Raw genomic sequence first — 21,166 nt, forward strand, 5'->3', positions numbered from 1 at the left:
TTTTGAGCTTGACGTAAGTTTCTTAGCGAAAACTGAGAAACTGCAAGTTACACAATTCAACTATTTATTAATAGGATCTACATTCAGTTGAAAATGGGTTCCTGAAAGTTGGTTATTTGTAAACAATATTAAAGGTAATTTTTATTTACTTTTAAACTTGTTTTATTTGATTGCGATAATTATATAAACGATTCTGATGCTTATTATGAAGGTACGTTTATGTATCATTTTCATCTAAAAGGACACCCTTTTGGTTAAATGATTACTTAAAATCAATTTAGCTTTGGTGTGATCGGTTTTTGGCAGAAAAATAGTAACGAGTTAATTTGTGGGTAAATTAAATGCTTGAACAATCAGATTAAAATTCATGACATTTTTAATTTCAACGCAACTGATGACTTTAACTTATTAGAAGAGAACATTGACATGGTCATATGATTACGATTTTATTATACAATAATACAATTGTCTTTGACCGATTAGTTCTTTGATAGACTCTCCCATCCCATAGTATAAGCGTTTTATTCAATTTCTCTGATTTACACCATTGAGGATTTTTTCGTTTCTTTTACTAAACAACCTAAACTCTGTGTGGATTGAGTTTTCAAAGCTATTGACTTGAAGAGGACAGGATTAAAGTGATAAAAGTGTTTTGAGTTTAAGCGTTGAAAGTTGCCATAAAATCTGTGACAATTTGTTTCATTTTAGCGTCAAGGGTATCACTAATTTTACCCTCGGTGGCAATAGCGCTAAGAATATCAGAGTGCTGAGATTTGATGTGAGCAAGGAATTGTCGCTCGAATTCACCAATCTTGGCAGGGTCAAGTTTATCCAAGTAACCTCGGACACCGGTGTAGATAACAGCTACTTGATCCTCAATTGGCATAGGGACATATTGACCTTGTTTAAGAAGCTCGGTTAATCGGACTCCTCTGGAAAGCAATTGTTGTGTAGCAGCATCCAAATCAGAACCGAATTGGGCGAAAGCAGCAACTTCTCTGTATTGGGCTAACTCAAGTTTCATTGAACCAGCGACTTGCTTCATGGCCTTGGTTTGAGCAGCAGATCCGACACGAGATACAGACAAACCGACGTTAATAGCTGGTCGAATACCTTTGTAGAAAAGTTCAGTTTCTAAGAAAATTTGCCCATCAGTAATAGAGATGACATTGGTAGGAATATAAGCAGATACATCACCAGCCTATAAAATTAAAGCATTATTAGTTTTCAGATTACATCTCATCCATGCTTGCTATTGATAAAGGTCATACCTGAGTCTCAATAACTGGCAAAGCAGTGAGTGATCCACCACCAAAGTTGTCGTTCATCTTGGCAGCTCTCTCTAAAAGACGAGAGTGAAGGTAGAAAACGTCACCAGGGTAAGCCTCACGACCAGGAGGTCTTCGCAAAAGAAGAGACATTTGACGGTAGGCAACAGCCTGTAGAAATTATCAAAGTTATGGAAATGATTAAATAGGGTAAAGAGAAAGATTATCGATTAAATGAATTTACCTGTTTGGAAAGATCGTCATAAATAATTAAAGCGTGCATTCCATTGTCTCGGAAAAATTCTCCCATAGCGCAACCAGAGTAGGGTGCCAAGTATTGAAGGGGAGCTGCATCAGATGCAGTAGCGGCTACAACGATGGTGTATTTCATAGCACCTATAAAATAGATTGAAATAAGTTAGTGGTGAGTTGTGCTATGGAAAATAGGTAGATTTGAATAAAACCCACCAGTATCAGTCAATCGCTTTACAATTTGAGCGACGGTTGATCTTTTTTGACCGATAGCAACGTAGATACAGAAAAGCTTCTTCTTCTTGTCATCGGCGTCATTGAAACGTTTTTGATTGATGATAGTATCAACAGCAATGGCAGTTTTACCAGTTTGACGATCACCAATGATCAATTCTCGTTGACCTCGTCCGACGGGTACTAAACTATCTACGGCTTTGATTCCACTCAACATAGGCTCCCTTACACTGATCCTAGGAATGATACCTGGTGCTTTAACACCGACTCGAGATCTTTGTTTACAATTGACTGGACCCTGATTGAAAGCAATGCAAATATTTAGATAATCATCTAGTAGGATAGCTGAGTTACCGAGAAAATTGATCGGTTAATCTACTCACCTTTCCATCAATAGGATTTCCCAAAGCATCAACAACACGCCCTAATAGACCTTCACCAACAGGAACATCTACGATGGCACCAGTTCTTTTGACGATGTCACCTTCTTTAATAAGTTTGTCATTACCGAAAACGACAATACCTACGTTGTCTGGCTCCAAATTGAGAGCCATACCCTAAAAAATAAACCATAAATTAAAAATAAGATTGAATATAAATTGCATACTCAATAACTTTAAACCAAATAATTTTTAAATTAAAGGGCAATCAGGTCAAATAGGACATATGGCATAAGAGTTTAAAATTGGAAGCCTAAAATTTAGATTCGTCTGGTTTACTGAATATTGCCGATTGAGTCCGATGAAATTAATTGCAGTTAAATTCATAAAGTGGGTTAAAGGTCAATAGAGACAATATCAAAAATTCTTTGAAGGATTCCATACCTTAAGACCACTAGAGAATTCAACCATCTCTTCGGCTTGAATGTTCTTAAGACCATATACACGAGCGATACCATCTCCGATGCTTAAAACTCGACCGGTCTCTTCTAGATCAACAGAAGATGTTTTACCGAGAATTCTTTCCTCTAAAATAGCTGAAACTTCAGAAGAGACAGCTTTTCTAGGTGAAGAACTGCTGATGCATCTGAAAGCCTGTACACTAGTGGCTCCATTGAGTTTCAACATCTACCAGCAAAAGATAAAGATAGGCATTTATTAAGCTTCAATTCCAAAAAAAGATGACCAGAAAATATTAATAAACGGTACTGACCTGCTTAATCGATAATTTAGATGATGCATTTTTAGCGATATTAAAAGTAGGACCAAACTTGGTAGCAAGAGCACTCATTGCCATGTTGTCTTTGAGTCAAGGGCAAAAGAAACAAATCAATGAACAATGCTAATAATTCAAGAGTTGATTAAAAGATGGATGAGAGGACACGAACAGTAACGTGGAATATCAAATAAACTGTACAAAATGATAATCAAAAAATTAAAAAGTAAATAATTACCTTTGATAATTTAAATAGAGACCGGATAGTTGAGTTTACCAAAATCCTAATTGAAATAATTTGTAGAAGACCGACTTCTAGATAGTAAATGTTTGTCTTCTTCCAGCAGAGGGCAGTTTTAACAAAAAAGGTGAACAGGCAGCATTGTGGATTTTTAATCGCGGTTAATTGAAAACATTATCCATTTCAACTAATCGTCTAAGTAATTTAACTTAAATTAACACCTTGGTTTACCTTGATTGTTCACCACGAATCTTCTTATAATACCTTGGACCAGTAGACAAGCCTTTGTGTCCATTTTTATTGGTAAGTTTTGCTATTCTCACCTATTTCAATGTATGTTACATCACATTTTGGAACCACAATATCTTTATGCTAACCCAATCTATTTTCCTTGCCTTTTTCTCATCTACTCTCTACTCTTTGCTCTTTACTTTCTACTATCTATATTTAATGTATTCATTCAATGCAAATTTTAATTTAAACCATTAGATTTTTAACCTGTGTTTCCTTGTTTTTATGCAGCCAATGGATGGATTACCTACCGATAGGCAGATTGACCATGTTGCCTTGTTTAAGGAGATCAATGAATTGGTTTCTTTCCACGACCTTCTTGAGCCACTTTCACCATATTCATCTGACTCTGATTCTAGTTCATCATTTGACTGTTTAACTGAGTTTTCTGATCGTTTACTCAGTACTCCTAGAGCTCGTGTAAAAAAATACAAAACGCGCGGAAGGTACCCAAATAGAGACAAATTGGAGGATCCATCAGAAGATAGACTGTTTCAAATGCTTGCTAAAGGGACTCGTAAAAAGACACGAGATTCATCGCTGAGTAAACATAACTCATCGGTGATAGATACTGAACGTGACTCTCCAAAGATAAATATTGGTGGTTCTAATGGGACAATAAAGGAAACTCAGGAGGAATCAAAAGGATGTAGAATGCAACCACCACTAAATGGAGAGTTAACTTCTAATGCTAGCTCTTTATCATCCGCTCGTAAAACAGCCATTTGTAAATTCAAATCACTTCAAATCACTGAAAGATCATATTTTAAAAACACTGACAAAGGTTTATCAAAGTATCCGAATTACTTCGAGTATGTGGATACTTTCAAAAAACCTATTAAACAACTTGAAGCCATGCTTAGTTCAAGCTCAAATCAGAATTCATCGACTGAAATTGATGGTTTCATGTCTAGTCAAGTCCCCGATAACTCTGACTTGAATCCAGACATATTATCTACATTGAATTCTATTCTTTTTTCATCCGATTGATCTCACCTCTCGCTGTTGACGATAATATAATTTATCAAAGTATGTTTTTCTAACGTTGTTTATTTTTTTGTAAATTTGATATTCACGCTGAAGCTAATTTTCACATTTAAACTTTTCTGTTCATCTTCAAATTGATTGATTTTTTTTACGCGCGCTATTTTTCCAATCAAACATTCACTTGCATAGCGATTAGGCGTTCAGAATCTATCGCATGATTGCAATAAGTAAATCGGAAATCGAAATGTTAAAGTCAGATAATTTAATATAAATTTACAAGAAAATAATTATAAATTTATCCAACTCATTTGGATGTAATCATAACCGCCAGTAACATGAAACAATTACTAAACACAGTAAAATTATCGTCTAGAAGAAGACTTGATTTCTAAAGTGTTTAGTTAAAACTTTGTTATGTTTCATTCCAATGTCTAAATTACGTCGCGCTTTTAATTCATTGAAAAACTTAATATCTTTCGCACGCAAGACAGCAGCTTCTCCCTTGATCCCTGTCCAGCCTAAAGCTTTATAATTATTCATTACTTTATCCAGAATACGGCGATTGGTGCTCATTCCATTGCCAGTCTTTTCTATGATTGGTTTCAAATTTTGTTTGTAATATCTCAATAAAGATCGATGGCCAATAACTGATCCAGATGGAAGAACAAGTTGCCAAGTATCATCTTCGCCTCCAATTGTATCAATTTTGACTTCTTCGTCGGAGCTTACATTTTCACCTTCAGCATCAGGATAACTTTTAGAGTAATCATAAAAATCTGCATATTCTAAGAGGACATCGGCTTGTTCGAAATTGATTTTTGAATGACCTTTCGACAACATATGCTGTTGAGCTGATTTAATTGAGCGAAAGGTTTTTCCAGAGTATGAACACCAAAGACAAACATGATCAATGCCAATCTTTTCTCCAAGATATGTTAATAGGCCTTCTAAATCAGTGAGATAATCAACATCAGGGATAAAAAATGAATGCACTAGACTCATATGTTGGACATTATCTTCAATTGAATCAGCTTCTCTGAGACAAAAGAAACATTGGTCAGGTCTAATGGCATCTTTTCCTTCCTCATAATCTTCATCAACTGTCTCATAATCATCATCATCATCAGAATCTATATCTTCATAATCATCACTATTGTCTGCATCAATTTCGACATTTGATGTGCTAACTGGGTTGTTGGGTACCTTGGTGGATGTTTGTTTCTTGGCTGCTATTGAATCCTTTATTTCCTTTTTTTCCTTCATTTCTCGATGTTTTTTACTCTGACAGTGTTGATCATAGGCTTTAATCGATGAGAATGGCTTTCGACAACATTCACAGTATCTAGTTTGTTCCGTTGTATCTTTTGATTCCAAGGCCTGTTGACGAGCTTTTATCTTTTCAAAGGTATCATAGGCAACAGAATTAAGATCGACCAATTTACGCTTCAGATTGTACTGATGCCATTCACTTTTGTAATGTTGCTTTTGCCACTCATTATTGGCGAAATTAACTTTACAGGTCAAGCAAGTAAATGAAGCCATGATTGCGTATCCAGTAATGCTAATTTGGGTTATTAATCAAAATTACAGGATAAAATAACTCAAAAATAACAGCTGAAGCTTGAGAAACGTGGGTAAAGATGTACAGCAAGGGTTTGTCAACAAAACAAAAAGTAAAGCACGTTAATTTAACCAGACGAGTTACTTGAAGATAATATAACTTCGAACAATTTCGATATCCGGAAATTATCAATCGAATACGAGGAAATAACAGAACAAATAAATTAAAACAGTTGATAAAATAATCTGATTTAAAGTTATTGAAATAAACCAGAGAGCTTATGTTTGCTTTGCTAACTCCACCTTCTTGTTAAAGGTTGAGTTGATTTTTCTCCTTAGGACTCAATATTTTTCTTTCATTATTTTTTATTTTGTTTGTTCATAAATATTCTTGAATTTTATTTAGCATATCTATTGTAATTAATTATGGCAGCATCCACCCTTAAAGCTGTGAAATTTGCACCAGCTCTAAGTAAGTAATTTAATACCAATAATAATGATTCCAGACGTGTAACTAAAATGGTTTTTGCTTCACTCGTTTATCCTGTAAAAACCAATGTGACCCTTAACTATACACTTATCTAATCTGTTTTTTTTCTTTTTCAAATTTATCCCTTATATTTGCAAGCTCGAAGTTTTAATTTGGATGCTCTGAAAAAAGCCTATGATCAAACAAGGCCAGCTTTAAAAATTGGTAGCCATACTAAGGTTATTTGTCAAGGTTTCACTGGAAAACAAGGTACCTTCCACAGCAAGCAAGCGATTGAATATGGTACCAAGGTTGTTGGTGGTGTTTCACCAGGAAAAGGTGGTCAAACTCATCTCGACCTTCCAGTGTTCAGTACATTAACCGAGGTAATTGCAAACCGTTTGCGAACTGCTCCATATTTTGACTTCTTTTTGCTTTTAGGAGCGCATTGCAAGACTTCACATTCGCAATTGAAAATGTGAACCTTTCTTTCAGTGCAATTAGATTATATAAAATTTTGCATTTATCTTTATTTAGGCAATGAAAGAAACTGGGTGTAATGCTTCTGTTATATATGTTCCTGCTCCTGGAGCTGCTAAAGCGATCATGGAAGCTATCGAAGCTGAAATCCCACTCGTAGTTTGTATTACCGAGGGAATTCCTCAATTGGACATGGTTCGCGTAAAACATGCATTGATTAGGCAGAACAAAACTAGGCTTATTGGACCTAATTGTCCTGGTATCATTAAGCCCGGTGAATGTAAAATTGGTATCATGCCTGGTCATATCCACCAGCGAGGTAAAATCGGCATTGTTTCCCGATCGGGTACTCTTACATATGAAGCTGTTCACCAAACTACCCAAGTTGGACTAGGTCAGTCTATTTGCATCGGTATCGGAGGAGATCCATTTAATGGAACTGACTTTATCGATTGCTTGGAAGTCTTCCTTAATGACCCTGAAACTAAAGGTAAAATCATAAAGTTCTTCATGTGTTTAAATAGCGCCTGCTTTTCAAATCTTTGAATCGGTTTTGATATTTTTCCTTTAAATTTAAATTTCAGGTATCATTTTGATTGGTGAAATTGGTGGACAAGCCGAAGAACAAGCAGCTGAGTATTTAAAAGAACACAATTCTGGTTCAAACTCAAAACCTGTTGTTTCATTCATCGCTGGTCTGACTGCTCCTCCTGGACGTCGTATGGGTCACGCTGGGGCTATCATTTCAGGTGGCAAAGGTGGTGCTCAGGCTAAAATCGAAGCTTTACAATCAGCTGGAGTTGCTGTAACTCGATCACCAGCTAAAATGGGCGCTTTTATGCTTGAAGAAATGAAGAAGAGAGGTTTAGCATAGAGACTAGACCAAATAAATCTATCTATCAATGAGTGAGTTATTATTAAAGTTCAGATCAATTTCTGTTATTGAAAAATTCATGAAATGAAGAAAATGTTTATAAATAATATATTTGAGTATTCAATTGATCTGTCTAATGCAGATATTTGTGCAAATTTATCTTTCCCACTTGTTTGTTAAAGCAAGATAAAAAGTGTATTAAGGACTTTAGTGTGAATCAAGTCAGTTATTTTGAATCATAAAAAAGAAAATTACAATCATTATTCATATTAACAGCCATCCGCTTTGATTTTATTCCGCTCTTCCCGTAACTCTTAAATTTTCCAAAATACATTTGGCGTCTTCTACTGTTCTTTTTGCTTCAGCCAAGGCTTCATCGTCAATTACCAAAGATGGTTGATCTTTAGGAACAGTTGATAATTGCTTCATCACACTTAATTTGGAAGATAGTTCATTTGCAAAACTTTCCAGAGTTGTCATCAGTTTTCGAGCTTCGTGGTTATCCAATCTATAATCCTCTAGATTCACTTCAGGTGCCAAGTTAGCTTTATAAGTGTCGAGTTCAATTTTCAAAGAATCAAGCTGTGTTTTGATTTTTTCCACCTTATCGATATCATTTTCGCGAGTTATCCGTCTTTAAAAAAGGAAACAAAAAATTATTTACTGTACATGAGTATGAAAACTTACAGTTTGTATAACCGAGACATTGATATTCATGATTCATCAGACTTACTTTGGAGTTTTCTTGCTTGTTGACCCGCCATAACTCGAATAGCTATTGAGACTTGAAGATGACATGATTGAAAATAGAAACTGTTACAACAATACAAACACTAATGAGCTATTTAACTTTTAACAAAACAAATGAAACCAAATTTTTAAAATAACTGTTGAATTTGTCCCCATAGTGACTATAGAGATTGAACCAAAGAGGCGGTTTATACAAAAACTTTCACTATCAATTCTATGTTAGAAGCATTGATCGTTAAATTATTCAAAAATATCGCAATTAATAATACTTTTAGCGATAATCATCTTGGATCATCCAGACAGATTGAATTAATGTTAACACTCTTACGAAAGTCAATAGACTTTCGCTATTTTAATCATTATCTGATTGGAAACTGATGAATCTACTTTTTTCAATTGAGAAATCAAAAAAGTTGAATCATTTTTACAACTTAAAGTGCTTGGAGACACTAAAAATGAAATCAGATTAAATTAAGAGTTCAGTCTGATTATTTAAAATAATGTATCATATTTAATTTAAGATGCAATCTCAAAATGTAATCATTGACCAATAATATTTTAATTAACATTATTAATAGTTTCCCTCAATATAAAATCATTGATTAAAACAGTAAAATTGCATTTATATATCATTTAATTCACTAATAAAACAAATTTAGACGGCATTTCAATTTTTGACAACCAAGAAACAGTCTTAATTGTCAAAAGCAAATCAATCAGAAGCAAGTGATTGAATAGGGTTTGAACAAAGGAGGCGATAAATCGGCGAGTTTACAATCAAAAGTCAAGATCAAGATCATTATACTCGGTGTCGTCAAATTGTCAACTACGATGGCCAAGATGAAGGTAAAAAAATGAGAATCAATTATGAGCAAATGGTGAAATAAAGATACAAAAACAAATTGTCAAAACAATGCGTAAGCAACAAAAAAAGGGTGAATCAATATTTGGATCATTGAACAATCGAGTCGATTGTTCAGGTTGTAATTAAACTTATCACCATCTTAAAGTGATAAGTTAAAGGATGATCTTGAAGATGGTGTTAAAAAAATGATCTCATCTTTGACCGTGGCGAGAATCAAAGATAATTTTTTGCCATCCATACAAATATTGAACAAAACGTGTTGAAGTAGCGGAACCAAATGAGACATTAAGATCCAAATCGAGTGAAATTCAACATTCAAATGTGGTAAGTCGACCATCTTCACGAAGACCAATTTAAAATCGATTATTGGAAAACAGCTGAAAATATAAATAAAATTGATCGTTACAAGCTTGTTATGAAGAAACATTAAGAAAATTTGAGTGACAAAAGAATCAATTGGTTTGGTTTGAATTGTATACCAATAGGGGTTGATTGTAATTATTTAATAACAATTACAGTAATGATAGTAATTGAGAGTCTCTTGTCTAGGAGTGTTATTAGGTAAATTATTTAAAATATAATCATTATGACTATTTGCTTACATTCATTTACTCTAAAAGGGTGTTTGTTTATGGTTATTGTTGCTGTTGTTTTCATTTTGCTTCTTTTGACAAAAACAATAATCGTTGCGATGATGATGATTATGATGACGATTATAATAATAATTAAAGAGGAGAAGAACCATGTTCATCAGCACGTACAGATAATGATGATTAAACAATAACGAGCAAGGTAAAAACGAGTAATCCAAGCAGCAGTTTAAGGTAAAGAAGCACAAGATGATTATGATGATGATGCTACAAAAAAGAGTATGTTGATTGGTTGATTACATTGAATTCAAGAAAAGGCTAAAATGTAATTGCCGGATGAAAACGTACCTTTAGGCCATAATAATAATGGTAATGATAATAATCTTTAAATAGTAACTCAAAAAATAAATTTATCTTTTGGTTTATTTTATTCCATTTTTTTGTAGCCCTGCTCGGTTCATCTTCATCTTCTTCTTTTTGCTATTCAGTCAAGTTGATCGACATTCAGTGTGATGATGATGATATACTGAACGAGATATTGATAAAACTGATTGTTCACTTTTACCTAAACATGATTATCAGCATCAATTAATACTTATGAGTTCTTTCATCTTCACCAGCAACCAACTTTGCTCATCGATTCATAAGAGCCATTTCTCATCACACCGAACCAGTTTCAATAGTATTTGTTGTTAACTCGTTTTTTTGGGGTTTCGTGCTTTTCTGTTGTTGCTAACAGATACAAACTTGATTGGCAATATCAAGATTAAATAAATGATTGATAAATGATTGAAAGTTATCGGTAGATTAATCTAATAATGTATCCCAATACATTAAACCGATACATTTAACCATCCATTTGTTCATGATCATTAAAGTAATCTCGTCAGCATCTCCAAGAACACCAGAACCAATATCTCAACCAGCAATTATAATGAACATTGTACGAAAAGGCTCAACAATTAATCCATCCCAATTGGCGATTGTTAGGTGATTCCTGGTTAAGGCATGAGTCTCCATCAATTACGATTCACCGTTAATAATCCAATTACTTGGATATTCAATTAAACTCTTTCATAAGTAATAAAACTTTACAAATTTAATAAAATAAAATACAATAAATCTAAACAATTAGACTGGCACAATAGCAATAAGAAAAAGTGAAAATTAATCAACAGTTGGTAAAACCAAGCAATATTAAATTGAAAGCGCGAAAATGGAACCACATTGTTTACTTTCTGGTTGCCATATTGATGTAACCAAGGGGATTTGGCGTCTTTTTTGCTTCACTTTTGCTTGATTAACTTTATTAAACCTTTTAGTACTTTGTTATATTCAATTTTACAACCTGAATGTCCGTCAATAATTACAATCATTAGCCTTTCAATTAACTCTTATCTTCATCATCCGTTTTCGCTATTCATCAAAACAACAAAAAAACAAGTGATAGTAAAAATATAATTCAGGTTAGTATATTTTATTAATCAGTCTTTGCAATCTATTTGAAGTTACTCCTGAATATGTTTTTTTTTCATTACTTCTGCCTTTACTACGACTGTTTATGTGCTTATAATAGTTGATTTCTGTTAACAATCAACTTGTCAACCATGATGATGATGACGATGATGATCAGGGGCGTCAGTATCTTCATCATGAACATCATCATTATGATCTGCCTCCCCTCTCGTCTTAAAATATATCCTCTCCTTAACTAACTCAACTCCCTCAAAAGGATCAAATTTTTCATTATAAAAAGACTAACATGGAATCCCGCCAAGCCCAGTTAGAAAGTTGCAACAATCCAGATTGATTAATAATTTTAAGCTATAGTGCCATTGATTTTAAGTTTACATTTTAATACCACAACAAAACCAAACAACAAATTTCAATTACAACAAAAATGGATTCTAAAATGATAACTTCATGCATCATCTCTTGTTTATTTGTTTCTGTATCAGCTCAATTCTTTAGTGGATCTTCTGGATTTGGTTCTTCTGGATATGGCTCTTCAGGATCATCTCTTTCATCAGCCTTTGGTAGTTCTCTTTCACCTTTGTCATCAGCTTTTGGTTCCCTCTACGGACTTTCTGGTTCTTCTGGTAATGGTGGTTCATTGGGCTCAGCTGGATCTGGTGCAGGTTCATCTTCCTCCGGTTCACCTTTAGCTAGCCTTTACGGTTCCCTTCCATCTTACCTTCGATCACCATCTTTCTCATCAGGTTTATCATCCAGTTTATACGGCTCAGCATCACCCATTTTCACCTCATCAACCTCAATTCGTCCTTTAACCTCTCCCTATGGACCTGGCTCTGGTGCCGGTGGTCTCTACGGATCATCAGCTCTTTCTTCACTCGGATCACCTTATGGTTCAGCCTTTGGATCTTCATTTGGCTCTTCTTCATTTGGTTCATCACCCTCATACGGATCAGCTTTGACCGGTGCATCTTATGGTTCACCAACCGCTGGCTCTTACGGTGCATCTCCATCCTCTTTTGGATCATCTTTTGCTCCATCATACGGTTCTCTTTCACCCTCATCACCACTTTCATCATCAGCTTACGGGCTTTCATCCTTAGGTTCATCTTATTCACCTTCATACCGTGAGTACTAATCAATTGAACAATTTCCAATCGTCTGTTTATTAACCTTGCTATTACATGTTAATGTTGGTGTTTCTTAACACCTTTTCATGCACAACTAACCTACTTTTGATCATGATTATCGTTTGTTTTTTGTTGTTGTTTTTTGCTTCATGCTTCTTGTTCGCCAATTTACACTTGAATCTTCTTTTTTTTGGCAACTTGGTAATGATCATGATGGTAACGTTGATAATAACGATAGTAGTTGATGATTAAAATAATGGTAATACCTAAAACTTGAAATAAAGAGTTTCACACCTAAAAACAAAACAAATTTGAAGGAAAATAATTATAACCCGTAACAAGTCAATTTATTAGTATTTGACATGATTCTCATGAGTTTTACTAGTCCATCATCATCTTCATCATCTTCATGGGATATTCCAGCAATTAAATAACATTTTTGTGTTTGATTATGTTTATATCGTTATTATTATCATTACTATTATTATCAATACCAGCACCACACACTAAAACAGCCTCATCTTAATCAGTAAATGTATATAATTAGATTCATGTAAATATTAAATTAAGCTAAAAAAGTCCACCTTTAACGAGGTTAACGAATCGTCATTTTTTTCTCAAATCTCAATTTTAATTTTATTAACTAATTTAGTCTAACATTCAAATGAAATTATAATTATATTATATGTATATTAATAGATTAACTTGATTGGTTAAAAAAGCAGGCTCAATAGCCAAAGTATAAGAAGCAACTAAACAAGATCAAAACAAGTCTAAACGTTTCAAATTATGTCAAACCTTCATTAACATGAGCAAGCTAAAGCAAACCCAAAAGAACCCAAATTTACCCAAACAATTATCACAAATTGTAAGTTAATTTGTTTACTAATTGTAATATTTTCTCTTCTACCCCAATTAGGAGGATCAAGTTTAATTCCCGGTTCAAGTTATTCAAGTCCATTTTACGGAGGCCTCGGATCATCTCCTTTAGCTTCATTAGGACGTTACTAAAAATACCACTAATCAACAATTGAACCAATTAATTGTCATCTTTTTTTGCTTTCAATTTTCAACTTTAACCCTTTTTTTGGATACTAAGTTTTTTTACTATTCTTAGTCTTTCATTTTCCTCCTCCACTTCATCCCAACGTCAAGCAACAACATAAAAAGGCTATTTAAATCATCTGATGAAAAATCTCAATCACACAAAATAATCATTTTTTTATGAATCTTTTTTTTTCTCATAAATCAACACACGCAACCCTCAACCTTTTTTTGAATACCTTTCGTTGTTGTTGCTTTTGCTACTTTTTTTTGTTAATGTGTTTATATATTATATGTTATAATATAAATACACACACAAATTTTAATTATAAAACTGTCTTGCCTTAAATGCACTTCAATGGAGTGTAATTAACTAAACAAATAAGACAAAAAACTCTATTAGGATTCCAATAATGACTTTTTCCCTTTTCTCTACTTCAATGTATAACAATTAACAATTGTAAATAATTATCTTGAACCAGAAGATATAATATAAAAAATCCCAAAATCAGAAATGACAAATAAATAATGATTAAAACACAACCATTCCCAGTCTCATTATAATTCAATTGGTGAATCAAAAGAGGTAAAGCTAGAGATGAAGCTAATCAACACCAACAAACCATTCAATCCATTTTGATTGCCAAAATAAATGCTCAAGTAAATCATGTTAAAGGTCAAGTGAAGTCTAAATCAACTAATTGTCGTCTTTTCATATTTAGATGATAAAAGTTAATCCTGTTTTGAACAACAGAACATCATTAATATCAATGACAGATCATTATTTAACTCGATTCTGTTCATTTACAGGTTGGATAAAAAATGATCCTTTTTTTTTGTTTGTTAACCTTCATCAGATTCAATTGATTTGTCAAAAAGTTTGTTCATTGAACGGTTCATTTTGTTGACATTTTCATTGCTTAAGAAGAAAAAAAGTCAATCTTTCGATGAAAACAGGATAAAGATGGTGAAATTTGAGTCCATTTTGAAGAGATTTTAATTTACTTTAAAGGTAAGAGAAAATGTTTTTTCATCCTTTTCCAGTTTTCCTTTTTTTCACGATTATTTTACACTTGAAATAACCTGAAAGTTGAATCCAAGTGAATCACCAGAATTACTAGAATCATCACAATCATGGCGTTCCAAATAAACATCATAAATCAGTTAATGATGAAAAAATAAGTGGCAAAAAATGGACTTTCAACAGATTTTTTTCCACCAAATTTTGTCAACTTAATCTCAATCTAAACCCTTTTGAGCAAAAATCAAAAATTCCAATCATTAGAATCACTCAATGATTGAATCTCTAATCAGACTCAAAAAAAGAATCCATTAAAAAATGAGAAAAATGAACAAAAAAAAGATCGATGTCTGAAGACTTGAAATTGGGAAAAGTCTGCATTTGATTTTGATATTAAAAATGGTTTCCAATGGAACGGGTTCAACCAAGCAATTGCAATAAAACTTGGCTTCAGATAGACTCGATTGAACAATCATCTAATGTATATCAACAATTGACAAATAAAACAAATGGAAACATTAACATTCATCTTTGTCTTTAATCATTTTTACTTTGCTTTTTTTCAATGGAAACAATTAACAATTAAACATTTTGTTGTTACACACACAGAGAGGGTTAATTACAATTTAAATTGGACCAAAAATTAAACAAGATTAAAAGATGAACAATCAACAATGAATGATGCTTTATGGGTTAACAGTTTTTCAGTTTCAACAGTTTTTAACTCTATTTGGGTAAAGTTGAAAGCAAACCCAATTTACTTTCAACATTTAAAATTAAACTGTTTAACAACAATGAAAATGATTAAATAATCTGAAACATTTGGTTAAAGTAAAATTATTGCAAGTTAAATTGATTGTAACATTGAAATTGAACCCAAAAAAGCGCAAAGATATTTTCCTAATGTTTAGTTTTTTCCCTTGACTGTTCAACATTGAAGCTTACAATATCGAGTAAAACCTAAACATTTTTCAGGAATAATTCAATTATTGGGTTCAATTTGTGCCAATCAGCTGCTTAATTAGAGTTGATCATAATTATGTTTTGCCAAATAATGATTAGAGTAAAAGATGAATTAGTTAATTTTGGATGGAAACCATAAAAATTGTCATTCAGATCAAGTTTCAATTTTCAATCAGTTGGAGAGCAAAATGAGCTACTGAAAAAATTGTCTAATTTATTGAAGTTGAACAAATATTGAACAAGCAGAAAATGAAGATTTAACTTTAACCCAAAAAATAAACACAAAATAATTAATCTAATAATGAGTTTCGCCAGGTAAAATGAGACTAATCAAGTTTCTAATTGTTGCTCTTCATTTGTTGAAAAGGTTAACTTTGATCAAGCTTGACAAAACAAACATGAATTACAATTTATTTTTTCGTGTTAATTAATTTGAGAATCAAGAGTTGAATCATTGAATCGTATGAATGAGAGAGAGAGAAAGAATCTCGATTCATTTTTGAAACATTCAAGTCCCATCTTCACCTTCATCATTTGTCATCCTCATTTTGTTCATTTGTCAAGGCAATCTGTTGTAATTATAATTGAATGGTTAATTGCATCTATTAATGAGAGATAACAATGTCTTAAATGTGTCTTCAGAATTTTCCGAAATTCCAAAGTTGGATGATGATGGTGATGATACAAATGATTAAATATGGTTAAGTATATATTTTTGTGTATATTTGTTGTCCATGTTATATGCGATTATAAGTGTTTATGTGTGTGTGTGTATTTCAATCAACAAATTGTTCATCATTTTCCTGGCTCAAGGTTCGTCCGAGTGTTTGGCCAAAGCCAACAAAATGGTTGTCAATTCCTTCTTATTGACCTTTCCATCCTTGTCCAAATCACATGCTGAAAGGATAGACTCTTTGAATGATGATAAATCAGTTGCATCGTAATCCTTGAATGGAAGGGTAAAGAAGAAACAAAAAAAGAGATGAAAATTGGTGTTTACCAGAAATCTGGTTCAATTTACCTTTTTAACCATTTCAAGCAAATCTTTCAAGAAACCAGTCAATTCTTCATTTTCAATGGTTCCATTGTGATCCTTTTTGGAGGGTTAAAATAAAGCAACAATTAACAATTCAAGTTGATCATTTTTTTTCATCTTCTTCTTCATGTTTGTCTTTGATTTACTTCAACGTCATTTCAATGACAACACTTACCTTGTCATAAACAGCAAAGACTCTTTCAATGTCTTGTTTGCTCAAATTTGCTCCTTTGAATGAACTTTTTCTCAAAAAATTTTCCTTGACAGGTAACAGTCTATTGTCAGGGGAAAGAAGGGAGAAAAAAGATGAAAAGAAGAAGAAGAAAAAAAGAAAACGAAAATAGTTCATCAGTTATTATCATGAAATTTACAGGAATGAGCAGAAGTGAACCAATATCATGGCAAGGTAACAAGTATTATTAGGGGGAAAAAGGTAAATGATGATAACGCTTCAACTTGATATCGTTTTTTATTTGATATTGAGTTTGATGAGGTTATAACTGCTACTGAATGCAAGTGTAATGCTTCACTTGAGATGAGTTTTAATTTGCTTTATCAAATCATGTAATACTTGTGATGAAAGGAGAAAGTCTCAAATTTGCGTCCATTTCAAATTGATTGAGAAGTCATGATAGAAATGGGCTCATTTTGGTGTATTATTAACATGATAGTTGGAAGAATAACGATTTGGAAAATTGCTTCTTCTTCTTCTTGCTGCATCAGCCTTTTATTAACTAATTATTTGTCCTAAAAGATCAATTTCCTATCGAAAAGTTACCTTTCGATTTTGATAAAGAAAAGCAATAATTAATTAACCTTGATTACTAGAGAAGCTAACAAATCATTAGAGATTAATATTAATTTGCTAATTACAGTACAAAAGGTACAAAAACAAAGTTACTCATCAGTTAATGAATTTAACTGTTTTTTTTTCAAACAAAATGTTTGCATGGAAAGAATTACCTTAATCATTCGTTAAGCAGCACGAATTCAAAGTCTAATCAGTTCTTTGTCTCAATAATAATGTGAAATAAACCGATGAATCAAATTCAACGTTTACTCAAATCTAGACTTGTTAGTGCCGTTAACCTTAAAATTGGAGTCTTGCGAACTTGAATCATAAGATCGAATCGGTTCATTTGAAAGATGGAAACAATAACTTGCAACATTTTGTGTCATCGATTCGCTAATATTTCTGTATTAATAACTTTGATTATGGTAAATGTACGACTTTCGGCGATTTTGTCTCTTCCATTTTAAAGGAACTGCGTATGGACTCAAAGATTGAAAGTTAAAATTGCTAAAGCTTTTAGATTAAGAAAAAACTCGAATTTGTAACTTTGGTTAGTCTGAGGATCCTTCTACGCTCAAAAAAAGATCAACATGGATTCGTTTTGAATTTATAGAATTTATGAATAGTCAGTTTGCTGTTATCAACCCAAACCTGAATGCTTACTCTCCATTGAATTTAGTTTTCTTATGGTCACACTGAGTGCTTTACGAGTTATTTAAACAACTGCCACAAGCAGTTATGAGATTTAAAACACGAGGGCGGAGCCCGAGTGAATTTTATCTCATAACTGCGAGGGGCAGTTGTTTAAAAAATTTACATAACGATGTCCATAGAAAGAAGCCGAAGAGAGAGAAATGAAAGAGAATGAAGATGAAGCGAGATAAGGTGAAGAAAGATAAGGATAAGATAGAGAAGATAGAGAGTGAAAAGAGAAAGAAAGAGAATGAAAAGAGAAAGAAAGAGAAGAGAAAGAGATGGAAGAACAAGAAAAAGAAAAGAAAGCGAGAGAAGACCAAAACAATGCATATTAACTGTGCGATTAAACAGTGTCTGTTAAATGTGCCACATTATTTAGTTTAACCATTGCTGATAAGTTGATTTATCAACCACTGAGTTATGTAAGGTATCTTTACCTTATAATTACAGGATTCTGAGTTGAAGAAATTATTCATAATCTTTCAGACTATAGCGTCATGCCATTGCTTGATTAAGCAGACGCACTTGTCCGAACCTTCGCTTGAGCAGGATTATTTTAGAAACGGCGAGTCAATAGACTGCCGAGAGTCGACAAACTTTCCTGCCTCAAGACGGTAAATTAAGGTGAGATTGATTCAACAATTCTACTTCTTTAGATATCCTAATGTTAAAGTCTTTCAGGTTTAGGCTGCTTTGATTTTCTCAATTGCAGTCAGATTTTGAGTCTAATTGCCAATAATAAAGTGATAAATGTCTCAAGTATTTTAAATGGTGAATAGCTATTTACTAAACCAATTCAACTGTTAGCTGAACAGTTAGCTCAAACTCTATGATAGTGTTAATAATCCGATGATTATCATGAAGGTTCAACAATGAAAAGCCTATGAAAGTGGATTATATTGATTGGAATTGAATGGATTGCTCTTACTTAGCCATTTCACTGAGTTGAAGTTTACCATCCTTGTTGGAGTCAAAAATGTTCAAAAGAGTCTCAGTGTATTCATTGAGCTTCTCCTCGGTTACATTGTCTTTTCTTGCTTCTTTCAGGAAATCGCCCAAAAATCCCTGTTAAAAGAATAAACATTTAATTAAAAATGATGGAAAACCTGAAAAGTCGATGATCTTGAAGAGGAAAACCTGACTCACCTTGAGTTCCTCTGAATCAATGTAACCATTACCATCGTTGTCGTATTTACTCCAAATCTAAAGGTTCAAGGGTTAGCAAGGTAAAGATGTAAAGATGATGGGAAAAAAGAAGATGAAAACAAGATTAAGTTCATTGTGATTCATGAAAACAAACAAGCAACTCAAATAAAAGGATAACCCATTAGATTAATTGAGTAAACAGTGAACAAACAAACATTCAGGTAAAGATGAGAATCAATCTAAGATGATGATCATGATGATGAATAGGAATAAAATTGTTGTAACGATGATGAAGATGATGCTGGTGCAGGGAAAAGATGAAAGGTAAAGGTAGAAACCTTTGTTAACCCAAAAGAAGCAACATGAAAAATCCTTTTGACACTTACATGGGCACAAAAAAGTATTCATCTGACATTGATACAAGATTATTGTTGTTAGACCTTTAACAATGTAATGTATTAGCAGGTACAATCGATGGCAAAAAAAGAGAAAAACGTTTTTTTCTCTCTTTGATCATTTCTTTATCTTCACTCCTGGCTTTTCATCTTACCTTTTGTTCATCCTCGACTCAGCATCATGTTCAACATCATCAAGATAATAATTGCCAGGGTAACAGCAAAAAAAAATATCAGGCTCGAGATAAACCTTGAGTTTTTTTCAAATACATTATTGTATTTTTAATAATCAATATTATCTCTTTTGGTTCAACATTTCCATCAACATATTAACTTTCAACATTTTTTGTCTGGTTTTTTCACTGGCAACAGTAAATCCAGTTAACACTCAGCTTGATATTTTTCAATTTTAACCAATTATCTTAAGTAATATTATCAATGTCAACAGCATTACAGTTGTGCTATCAGATAATTTTAAATTGAAATGGACAGTTTGACCATTCAAGTTTAAACTTTAGATTGAACTCATTACAGACTAGTCTTTACAAATGCACTTTTAACTTGCATAACCAAAGACTTCAAGAGCTTTGGTTTACAACCTTACAAACGCGCCGAGTTTCCGAGCAGAATCAGTTGTTGCTGAATCAGGCCAAAAAATGAATTTCAACGAATTCATTCATTAGTCCATCGTGCATTTTGCCGAAATTATGTTTCATAAAATTTTTCAGCTTGTCAAATGTTTAAAATGATTTCGTATTACACTTTTCAATAGATTTATAATAATCTTAAAAGCCGAATCTCTGTTTTGTCTTCTGCTGTTTGACCCATCACCTTTAAAAGTACAAGGGCTCATAACCAGGATAGACAACCAGGATTTTAAAGGCAACTGATTTATAGCTTCTTAGAGCTGAGTATTTTTAACAAGATGAAATAATGTTCGATGTGCAATAGTTTAATAACTACTTAATCAAGGAAAGGAAACAAACATAAAACTGTCCAATACATCAGAATATCTTTTTTGTATTTACTCAAGGAATTGCACAAGTTTCGTCATTTTCATTGACAATCCAAATAAATTGAGATTATTGCATTTCTTGACAAACCCAATCTTGATGCAAATTATGATTCAAATACAACTTGTCCAATTAATTAATCTTGACACTTTATTTACACGACTTGATCAGCTTATAAGATCAAATGGCAAGATGAAATATACTTTCATTTGTAACACTTTTTCATCACTTGAAAGCCATTTGAATTAAAAAATATGCAACTTTGAATTTTTAAGGGAATTAGCGAAATATACTTTTTTATTTGATATAAAATGAAACAATATTAAAATAGTTTACTCTCTGAGTGTTGATAGTTTAATACTTTGACTTGACACTTTATTGTCTTGAATATTATTAAAATTCTTGGAAAATTTTGTTGATAATTTTGTTTTCTTCAACTT

At 32.8% G+C, this 21,166-nt stretch overlaps 7 protein-coding genes and 1 long non-coding RNA gene across 10 annotated transcripts in view; 3 read left to right on the forward strand and 5 right to left on the reverse strand.

The window, feature by feature from the left end:
* Positions 1-358: 358 nt before the first annotated feature.
* blw (ATP synthase subunit alpha blw, mitochondrial) lies at positions 359-3,195 on the reverse strand. 2 transcript variants are annotated; one of them, XM_015929509.3, is made up of 8 exons: positions 3,148-3,195; positions 2,907-2,995; positions 2,579-2,821; positions 2,138-2,311; positions 1,737-2,052; positions 1,513-1,664; positions 1,272-1,439; positions 359-1,201 (listed from the first exon to the last, which is right to left on the reverse strand). In XM_015929509.3, exons 2-8 carry the CDS (start codon positions 2,988-2,990, stop codon positions 659-661), a joined length of 1,680 nt encoding a protein of 559 aa, XP_015784995.1. In that variant the 5' UTR covers positions 2,991-2,995; positions 3,148-3,195; the 3' UTR covers positions 359-658. The 2 variants fall into 2 exon arrangements, with proteins under 2 accessions (XP_015784995.1, XP_015785004.1); XM_015929518.3 differs by having other exon boundaries at positions 2,907-3,035.
* Positions 3,196-3,271: 76 nt separating this feature from the next.
* LOC107362482 (uncharacterized) lies at positions 3,272-4,562 on the forward strand. Of its 2 annotated transcripts, none has more exons than XM_089268368.1 (2): positions 3,272-3,453; positions 3,640-4,562. In XM_089268368.1, the coding sequence occupies exon 2, from the start codon at positions 3,667-3,669 to the stop codon at positions 4,429-4,431; it is 765 nt and encodes a 254-aa protein (XP_089124494.1). In that variant the 5' UTR covers positions 3,272-3,453; positions 3,640-3,666; the 3' UTR covers positions 4,432-4,562. The 2 variants fall into 2 exon arrangements, with proteins under 2 accessions (XP_089124494.1, XP_089124495.1); XM_089268369.1 differs by having other exon boundaries at positions 3,673-4,562.
* Positions 4,563-4,675: 113 nt separating this feature from the next.
* LOC107362460 (cytoplasmic 60S subunit biogenesis factor ZNF622) lies at positions 4,676-6,303 on the reverse strand. Its single transcript, XM_015929538.2, has one exon. The coding sequence runs from the start codon at positions 5,968-5,970 to the stop codon at positions 4,798-4,800; it is 1,173 nt and encodes a 390-aa protein (XP_015785024.2). The 5' UTR covers positions 5,971-6,303; the 3' UTR covers positions 4,676-4,797.
* A 5-nt stretch (positions 6,304-6,308) lies between these two features.
* On the forward strand, positions 6,309-8,084 carry Scsalpha1 (Succinyl-coenzyme A synthetase alpha subunit 1). The gene is made up of 4 exons (XM_015929546.3): positions 6,309-6,460; positions 6,617-6,843; positions 6,995-7,427; positions 7,522-8,084. Exons 1-4 carry the CDS (start codon positions 6,415-6,417, stop codon positions 7,809-7,811), a joined length of 996 nt encoding a protein of 331 aa, XP_015785032.1. The 5' UTR covers positions 6,309-6,414; the 3' UTR covers positions 7,812-8,084.
* LOC107362497 (uncharacterized) lies at positions 7,861-8,654 on the reverse strand. Its single transcript, XM_015929582.3, has 2 exons — positions 8,545-8,654; positions 7,861-8,445 (listed from the first exon to the last, which is right to left on the reverse strand). Exons 1-2 carry the CDS (start codon positions 8,607-8,609, stop codon positions 8,103-8,105), a joined length of 408 nt encoding a protein of 135 aa, XP_015785068.1. The 5' UTR covers positions 8,610-8,654; the 3' UTR covers positions 7,861-8,102.
* Positions 8,655-9,177: 523 nt separating this feature from the next.
* Positions 9,178-11,256, reverse strand: LOC149093960 (uncharacterized). Its single transcript, XR_016199288.1, has 3 exons — positions 10,365-11,256; positions 10,029-10,283; positions 9,178-9,803 (listed from the first exon to the last, which is right to left on the reverse strand). It is a non-coding gene; the product is annotated as an uncharacterized LOC149093960 (long non-coding RNA).
* Positions 11,257-11,807: 551 nt separating this feature from the next.
* Positions 11,808-14,206, forward strand: LOC107370129 (uncharacterized). Its single transcript, XM_015938116.3, has 2 exons — positions 11,808-12,616; positions 13,539-14,206. The coding sequence occupies exons 1-2, from the start codon at positions 11,917-11,919 to the stop codon at positions 13,628-13,630; spliced, it is 792 nt and encodes a 263-aa protein (XP_015793602.1). The 5' UTR covers positions 11,808-11,916; the 3' UTR covers positions 13,631-14,206.
* Positions 14,207-15,202: 996 nt separating this feature from the next.
* The window catches only part of LOC107369423 (calbindin-32), a 32,280-nt gene continuing 26,316 nt past the window's right edge, over positions 15,203-21,166 (reverse strand). The window contains exons 5-9 of the mRNA XM_015937370.3: positions 19,319-19,375; positions 19,101-19,237; positions 16,859-16,958; positions 16,669-16,740; positions 15,203-16,593 (exon numbers count right to left, since the gene is read on the reverse strand). Of these exons, the coding sequence (XP_015792856.1) occupies positions 16,456-16,593; positions 16,669-16,740; positions 16,859-16,958; positions 19,101-19,237; positions 19,319-19,375 (504 nt within the window). The 3' untranslated portion in view covers positions 15,203-16,455. The remainder of the gene's footprint in view (positions 16,594-16,668; positions 16,741-16,858; positions 16,959-19,100; positions 19,238-19,318; positions 19,376-21,166) is intronic.

Source organism: Tetranychus urticae, chromosome 2 (genome assembly GCF_039701765.1).
Source record: "Tetranychus urticae isolate SD_2017Ah chromosome 2, NJAU_TeUrti_SD_1.0, whole genome shotgun sequence".
Classification (NCBI taxonomy): Eukaryota; Metazoa; Arthropoda; class Arachnida; order Trombidiformes; family Tetranychidae; genus Tetranychus; species Tetranychus urticae.